The sequence below is a fragment of the Oncorhynchus masou genome, unplaced genomic scaffold (assembly GCF_036934945.1).
Source record: "Oncorhynchus masou masou isolate Uvic2021 unplaced genomic scaffold, UVic_Omas_1.1 unplaced_scaffold_709, whole genome shotgun sequence".
Taxonomy (NCBI): domain Eukaryota; kingdom Metazoa; phylum Chordata; class Actinopteri; order Salmoniformes; family Salmonidae; genus Oncorhynchus; species Oncorhynchus masou.
The window spans coordinates 355853-365336 of NW_027013555.1; the positions used below are offsets into that span (position 1 = coordinate 355853).

The 9484-nt window shown below is 39.7% G+C and overlaps 1 protein-coding gene across 1 annotated transcript in view; it reads right to left on the reverse strand.

Moving 5' to 3' along the window:
• Positions 1–9153, reverse strand: part of LOC135537096 (carboxypeptidase Z-like) — a 45345-nt gene extending 36192 nt beyond the window's left edge. The window contains exons 1-3 of the mRNA XM_064963297.1: positions 9037–9153; positions 6243–6376; positions 2779–2852 (exon numbers count right to left, since the gene is read on the reverse strand). Coding sequence (XP_064819369.1) covers positions 2779–2852; positions 6243–6376; positions 9037–9138 — 310 coding nt within the window. The 5' untranslated portion in view covers positions 9139–9153. The remainder of the gene's footprint in view (positions 1–2778; positions 2853–6242; positions 6377–9036) is intronic.
• Positions 9154–9484: the final 331 nt, after the last annotated feature.

A 9484-nucleotide genomic window follows, 5' to 3' on the forward strand; every position in this document is an offset into this window, starting at 1 on the left:
CAACTAGCCCTGTACCAATAGGCTTTAAGACACAGGAGGTCCTCAACTAGCCCTGTACCAATAGGCTTTAATAAACAGGAGGTCCTCAACTAGCCCTGTACCAATAGGCTTTAATACACGGGAGGTCCTCAACTAGCCCTGTACCAATAGGCTTTAAGACACAGGAGGTCCTCAACTAGCCCTGTACCAATAGGCTTTAAGACACTGGAGGTCCTCAACTAGTCCTGTACCAATAGGCTTTAAGACACAGGAGGTCCTCAACTAGCCCTGTACCAATAGGCTTTAAGACACAGGAGGTCCTCAACTAGCCCTGTACCAATAGGCTTTAAGACACAGGAGGTCCTCAACTAGCCCTGTACCAATAGGCTTTAATAAACAGGAGGTCCTCAACTAGCCCTGTACCAATAGGCTTTAATAAACAGGAGGTCCCCAACTAGCCCTGTACCAATAGGCTTTAAGACACAGGAGGTCATCAACTAGCCCTGTACCAATAGGCTTTAATAAACAGGAGGTCCTCAACTAGCCCTGTACCAATAGGCTTTAATAAAACTAGCCCTGTACAGGAGGTCCCCAACTAGCCCTGTACCAATAGGCTTTAAGACACAGGAGGTCATCAACTAGCCCTGTACCAATAGGCTTTAATAAACATGAGGTCATCAACTAGCCCTGTACCAATAGGCTTTAATACACAGGAGGTCCTCAACTAGCCCTCTACCAATAGGCTTTAATAAACAGGAGGTCCTCAACTAGCCCTGTACCAATAGGCTTTAATACACAGGAGGTCCTCAACTAGCCCTGTACCAATAGGCTTTAAGACACAGGAGGTCCTCAACTAGCCCTGTACCAATAGGCTTTAAGACACAGGAGGTCCTCAACTAGTCCTGTACCAATAGGCTTTAAGACACGGGAGGTCCTCAACTAGCCCTGTACCAATAGGCTTTAATACACAGGAGGTCCTCAACTAGTCCTGTACCAATAGGCTTTAATACACAGGAGGTCCTCAACTAGCCCTGTACCAATAGGCTTTAATACACGGGAGGTCCTCAACTAGCCCTGTACCAATAGGCTTTAATACACAGGAGGTCCTCAACTAGCCCTGTACCAATAGGCTTTAATACAAAGGAGGTCCTCAACTAGCCCTGTACCAATAGGCTTTAATAAACAGGAGGTCCCCAACTAGCCCTGTACCAATAGGCTTTAATAAACAGGAGGTCCTCAACTAGCCCTGTACCAATAGGCTTTAATAAACAGGAGGTCCCCAACTAGCCCTGTACCAATAGGCTTTAAGACACAGGAGGTCATCAACTAGCCCTGTACCAATAGGCTTTAATAAACAGGAGGTCATCAACTAGCCCTGTACCAATAGGCTTTAAGACACTGGAAGTCCTCAACTAGCCCTGTACCAATAGGCTTTAAGACACAGGAGGTCCTCAACTAGCCCTGTACCAATAGGCTTTAAGACACGGGAGGTCCTCAACTAGCCCTGTACCAATAGGCTTTAAGACACTGGAGGTCCTCAACTAGCCCTGTACCAATAGGCTTTAAGACACAGGAGGTCATCAACTAGCCCTGTACCAATAGGCTTTAATAAACAGGAGGTCCTCAACTAGCCCTGTACCAATAGGCTTTAATAAACAGGAGGTCCCCAACTAGCCCTGTACCAATAGGCTTTAAGACACAGGAGGTCATCAACTAGCCCTGTACCAATAGGCTTTAATAAACATGAGGTCATCAACTAGCCCTGTACCAATAGGCTTTAAGACACTGGAGGTCCTCAACTAGCCCTGTACCAAAAGGCTTTAAGACACTGGAGGTCCTCAACTAGCCCTGTACCAATAGGCTTTAAGACACAGGAGGTCATCAACTAGCCCTGTACCAATAGGCTTTAATAAACATGAGGTCATCAACTAGCCCTGTACCAATAGGCTTTAAGACACAGGAGGTCCTCAACTAGCCCTGTACCAATAGGCTTTAAGACACAGGAGGTCCTCAACTAGCCCTGTACCAATAGGCTTTAATAAACAGGAGGTCCCCAACTAGCCCTGTACCAATAGGCTTTAATAAACAGGAGGTCCTCAACTAGCCCTGTACCAATAGGCTTTAATAAACAGGAGGTCCCCAACTAGCCCTGTACCAATAGGCTTTAAGACACAGGAGGTCCTCAACTAGCCCTGTACCAATAGGCTTTAATAAACAGGAGGTCCTCAACTAGCCCTGTACCGATAGGCTTTAAGACACAGGAGGTCCTCAACTAGCCCTGTACCAATAGGCTTTAACACACGGGAGGTCCTCAACTAGCCCTGTACCAATAGGCTTTAATACACAGGAGGTCCTCAACTAGCCCTGTACCAATAGGCTTTAATAAACAGGAAGTCCCCAACTAGCCCTGTACCAATAGGCTTTAAGACACTGGAGGTCCTCAACTAGCCCTCTACCAATGGGCTTTAACACACAGGAGGTCCTCAACTAGTCCTGTACCAATAGGCTTTAATGAACAGGAGGTCCTCAACTAGCCCTGTACCAATAGGCTTTAACACACAGGAGGTCCTCAACTAGCCCTGTACCACTAGGCTTTAATACACAGGAGGTCCTCAACTAGCCCTGTACCAATAGGCTTTAAGACACTGGAGGTCCTCAACTAGCCCTCTACCAATGGGCTTTAACACACAGGAGGTCCTCAACTAGCCCTGTACCAATAGGCTCCCTAGCTCACTAGCCCCATTGCTGTTGCAGTTCAAACCCCAGACATCACTCCACCTTAAATGGTTAGACACTCACACAGTTCATGGCCTCCGGGGTTGTCTGTGAACTCTATGGCCAGGAGGTCTTTCCCCTCTGTGCTGCGTCCGATACTGTAGATATATAGATACACAGATCAGTACTGTAGATATATAGATACACAGATCCGTACTGTAGATATATAGATACACAGATCAGTACTGTAGATATACAGATCAGTACTGTAGATATATAGATACACAGATCAGTACTGTAGATATATAGAAACACAGATCCGTACTGTAGATATATAGATACACAGATCCGTACTGTAGATATATAGATACACAGATCGGTACTGTAGATATATAGAAACACAGATCAGTACTGTAGATATATTGATACACAGATCGGTACTGTAGATATATAGATACACAGATCAGTACTGTAGATATATAGAAACACAGATCAGTACTGTAGATATATAGATACACAGATCAGTACTGTAGATATATAGATACACAGATCAGTACTGTAGATATATACATACACAGATCAGTACTGTAGATATATAGATACACAGATCGGTACTGTAGATATATAGAAACACAGATCAGTACTGTAGATATATAGATACACAGATCAGTACTGTAGATATATAGATACACAGATCAGTACTGTAGATATATAGATACACAGATCGGTACTGTAGATATATAGATACACAGATCCGTACTGTAGATATATAGATACACAGATCAGTACTGTAGATATATAGATACACAGATCCGTACTGTAGATATATAGAAACACAGATCAGTACTGTAGATATATAGATACACAGATCCGTACTGTAGATATATAGATACACAGATCAGTACTGTAGATATATAGATACACAGATCCGTACTGTAGATATATAGAAACACAGATCCGTACTGTAGATATATAGATACACAGATCCGTACTGTAGATATATAGATACACAGATCGGTACTGTAGATATATAGATACACAGATCGGTACTGTAGATATATAGATACACAGATCAGTACTGTAGATATATAGATACACAGATCAGTACTGTAGATATATAGATACACAGATCAGTACTGTAGATATATTGATACACAGATCAGTACTGTAGATATATAGATACACAGATCAGTACTGTAGATATATAGATACACAGATCCGTACTGTAGATATATAGATACACAGATCCGTACTGTAGATATATAGATACACAGATCCGTACTGTAGATATATAGATACACAGATCCGTACTGTAGATATATTGATACACAGATCGGTACTGTAGATATATAGATACACAGATCAGTACTGTAGATATATAGATACACAGATCAGTACTGTAGATATATTGATACACAGATCAGTACTGTAGATATATAGATACACAGATCAGTACTGTAGATATATAGATACACAGATCCGTACTGTAGATATATAGATACACAGATCCGTACTGTAGATATATAGATACACAGATCAGTACTGTAGATATATAGATACACAGATCCGTACTGTAGATATATTGATACACAGATCGGTACTGTAGATATATAGATACACAGATCAGTACTGTAGATATATTGATACACAGATTGGTACTGTAGATATATAGATACACAGATCAGTACTGTAGATATATAGATACACAGATCAGTACTGTAGATATATAGATACACAGATCTGTACTGTAGATATATAGATACACAGATCAGTACTGTAGATATATAGATACACAGATCAGTACTGTAGATATATAGAAACACAGATCAGTACTGTAGATATATAGATACACAGATCGGTACTGTAGATATATAGATACACAGATCGGTACTGTAGATATATTGATACACAGATCTGTACTGTAGATATATAGGTACACAGATCAGTACTGTAGATATATAGGTACACAGATCAGTACTGTAGATATATAGGTACACAGATCAGTACTGTAGATATATAGATACACAGATCAGTACTGTAGATATATAGATACACAGATTGGTACTGTAGATATATTGATACACAGATTGGTACTGTAGATATATTGATACACAGATCGGTACTGTAGATATATAGATACACAGATCAGTACTGTAGATATATAGATACACAGATCAGTACTGTAGATATATAGATCAGTACTGTAGATATATAGATACACAGATCCGTACTGTAGATATATAGATACACAGATCAGTACTGTAGATATATAGATACACAGATTGGTACTGTAGATATATTGATACACAGATCGGTACTGTAGATATATAGATACACAGATCCGTACTGTAGAGATATAGATACACAGATCCGTACTGTAGAGATATAGATACACAGATCGGTACTGTAGATATATAGATACACAGATCCGTACTGTAGATATATAGATACACAGATCCGTACTGTAGATATATAGAAACACAGATCCGTACTGTAGATATATAGATACACAGATCAGTACTGTAGATATATAGATACACAGATCAGTACTGTAGATATATAGATACACAGATTGGTACTGTAGATATATTGATACACAGATCCGTACTGTAGACATATAGATACACAGATCCGTACTGTAGATATATAGATACACAGATCGGTACTGTAGATATATAGATACACAGATCCGTACTGTAGACATATAGATACACAGATCCGTACTGTAGATATATAGATACACAGATCAGTACTGTAGATATATAGATACACAGATCCGTACTGTAGACATATAGATACACAGATCAGTACTGTAGATATATAGATACACAGATCGGTACTGTAGATATATAGATACACAGATCGGTACTGTAGATATATAGATACACAGATCAGTACTGTAGATATATAGATACACAGATCGGTACTGTAGATATATAGATACACAGATCAGTACTGTAGATATATAGATACACAGATCAGTACTGTAGATGTATAGATACACAGATCAGTACTGTAGATATATTGATACACAGATCAGTACTGTAGATATATAGATACACAGATCAGTACTGTAGATATATAGATACACAGATCCGTACTGTAGATATATAGATACACAGATCCGTACTGTAGATATATAGATACACAGATCAGTACTGTAGATATATAGATACACAGATCCGTACTGTAGATATATAGATACACAGATCCGTACTGTAGATATATAGATACACAGATCAGTACTGTAGATATATAGATACACAGATTGGTACTGTAGATATATTGATACACAGATCGGTACTGTAGATATATAGATACACAGATCAGTACTGTAGATATATAGATACACAGATCCGTACTGTAGATATATAGATACACAGATCAGTACTGTAGATATATAGATACACAGATCAGTACTGTAGATATATAGATACACAGATCGGTACTGTAGATATATAGGTACACAGATACACAGATCAGTAGTTTATTCATCCCTGAGGTTGTATTTCCTGTCCAAGTAAACAGCAGCAGACAACAGCCAGTACCTGTAGGTGCGGGAGATGTGAGAGCACTTGGCCGCAGTCCTCTTCAGAACGCTGTACATCTGGGCGTTGGAGTGGTACGTGAACTGAATGATGGTGGAGGGTTCGTCTGGAGACAGGTTGGAGAAAACCACTTCCTGTCTGGCTGAGAAGGCAAAGGAGGAGGGGAGGGGATTTAGCTGAATTGATCATAATTGGTTTTCTGAAACACATTTTAAAACTTGTGTTCCATCCACGGGACGGTTGAGCTAACGTAGACTAATGCGACTAGCATGAGATTGTAAATAACTAAGAACATTTCCCAGGACATAGACATCTGATATTGGCAGAAAGATTAACAAGAATTTTAGCTTACTGCACTGTCCAATTTACATGAGCTAATACAGTGAAATAATCCCTTGCTATTGTTTGAAGAGAGTGCACAATTTTGATAATGAAAAGTTTTTATTAATAAACAAATTAGGCACATTTGGGCAGTCTTGATACAACATTTTGAACAGAAATGCAATGTTCGGGGTGGCACGGTAGCCTAGTGGTTAGAGTGTTGGACTAGTAACCGGAAGGTTGCGAGTTCAAACCCCCGAGCTGACAAGGTACGTTCTGCCCCTGAACAGGCAGTTAACCCACTGTTCCCAGGCCGTCATTGAAAATAAGAATTTGTTCTTACCTGACTTGCCTGGTTAAATAAAGGTAAAATAAAAAATTCATTGGATCAGTCTAAACTTTGCACATACACTAATGCCATCTCGTGGCCAAAATCTAAATTGCAGCCGGGCTGGAATAATACATTATGGCCTTTCTCTTGCAATTCAAAGATGATGGTACAAAAAAATTGTTGTTTTTTTCTTTGTATTGTCTTTTACCAGATCTACTGTGTTGTATTGAATGACATTCCTTTCACATTTCCATAAACTTGAAAGTGTTTCCTTTCAAATGATACCAAGAAGATGCATATCCTTGTTTCAGGCCTGAGTTACAAGCAGTTAGATTTGGGGATGTTTTAGGCAAAAAAAGGGGGGCGGACACACATTGAGATTGTCATGTTAAATTACATGGTAAGCTCTTTCAAATACATTTGTAATGTATTTAGGAACTAAAAATGCACTCCGTCCTAACTAGCTTTTCAGGTATTTGTGAATGCTAAGACAAGGTAGAATGTATGTTTGACGTGTTAAAATTCTATTTGTGTTACTGTACAGTAAAAACTCTTATTTTGTAAGACAGGGTAGAATGCGTGTTTAACATGTTAAAATTCTATTTGTGTAACAGTACATTACAAACTCTTATTTTGTAAGACAGGGTAGAATGCGTGTTTAACATGTTAAAATTCTATTTGTGTAACAGTACATTAAAAACTCTTATTTTGTAAGACAGGGTAGAATGCGTGTTTAACATGTTAAAATTCTATTTGTGTAACAGTACATTACAAACTCTTATTTTGTAAGACAGGGTAGAATGCGTGTTTAACATGTTAAAATTCTATTTGTGTAACAGTACATTAAAAACTCTTATTTTGTAAGACAGGGTAGAATGCGTGTTTAACATGTTAAAATTCTATTTGTGTAACAGTACATTACAAACTCTTATTTTGTAAGACAGGGTAGAATGCATGTTCAACATGTTAAAACTTCCTTGGGCTAGGGGCCAGTATTCTAGGGGGCAGTATTCTAGGGGGCAGTATTCTAGGGGGCAGTATTCTAGGGGGCAGTATTCTAGGGGGCAGTATTCTAGGGGGCAGTATTCGGAAGTTTGGATGAATGAGGTACCCAAAGTAAACTGCCTGTTACTCAGGCCCAGAAGCTAGGATATGGATATAATTGGTGGTATTGGATAGAAAACACTCTAAAGTTTCAGAAACTGTTAAAGGCGAAAACCCGAGGAGAATCCATCTGGAATTTATTTTGGGGGGATGATGACATCATTTAAAATGGCTGTCTATGGGGAAAACAATGGAATACCTCCCAGATTGCAGTTCCTAGGGCTTCCAGTAGATGTCAACAGTTTTTAGAAAGAGATTCAGGCGTGTTTTTTGAAAAATGAGCTAGAATTTGTAGTTTTTCGAGGTGGCTCCCATTTTGGCTGTTGAGTTGTGGCGCGCGTCGGTGAGGGAACGCATTTCGTTATTTATCTCCGGTGATGAACATACTATTCTCCGTCTTAAATTGTATCATTTATTTACATATTAGGGTACCTGAGGATTTATTAGAAACGTTGTTTGACTTGTTTGGACGAAATTTTGGGTTAATTTGTATGCATTTTGAATGAGGGTAACCGGTGGATTACTGAGTCAAGCACGCCAACTAAACTGACATTTTTTTGGATATTAGAAAGGACTTTATCGAACAAAAGGACCATTTGTTATGTAGCTGGGACCCGTGTAATTTCAAACAGAGGAAGATCTTCAAAGGTAAGTGATTTGTTTTATCGCTATTTCTGACTTTCGTGATGCCTTTGCTTGTTTGGAAAATGTTGGTAATGCTTTTGTATGCGGGCCGGCTGTCCTCAGATAATAATCGCATAGTATGCTTTCGCCGTAACGCCTTTTTGAAATCTGACAAAGCGGCTGGATAAACAAGAGGTCAAGCTTTTAAACGATGTAAGACAATTGTATTTTCATGGATGTTTAATATTACGAATTTTGTATTTTGAATTTCGCGCTCAACAATTTCAACGGATATTGGACAGGTGGGACACTAACGTAGCTCAGTGCTTTTAAAAATGTAATTTGTGTTACAGTACAGTAAAAACTCTTATTGAGTAATTATTGTATATTCAACAAGTTATTTTTAACATGTACAATTCCGGGAGGGCTACCTCTTAACGGGGCCAACGGGTCGTGACAGCCTTCCTGTTCGCCGGCGAAGAATCGGTCACAGTCTAGGAAGTAAGGCCACGCCATGTCGATGCCCTCGAACGCGTGGCCACACCCCTTCCTCACCGCCTCACATGCACTGCGGCATGACTTTAGAAGAAGAAGGGCAAGAAGAAGAAGAAGGGGGAAGAAGAAGAAGAAGAAGGGGGAAGAAGAAGAAGAAGAAGGGGGAAGAAGAAGAAGGGGGAAGAAGAAGAAGGGGGAAGAAGAAGAAGGGGGAAGAAGAAGAAGGGGAAGAAGAAGAAGGGGGAAGAAGAAGGGGAAGAAGAAGAAGGGGGAAGAAGAAGAAGGGGGAAGAAGAAGAAGGGGGAAGAAGAAGAGGGGGAAGAAGAAGAGGGGGAAGAAGAAGAGGGGGAAGAAGAAGAGGGGGAAG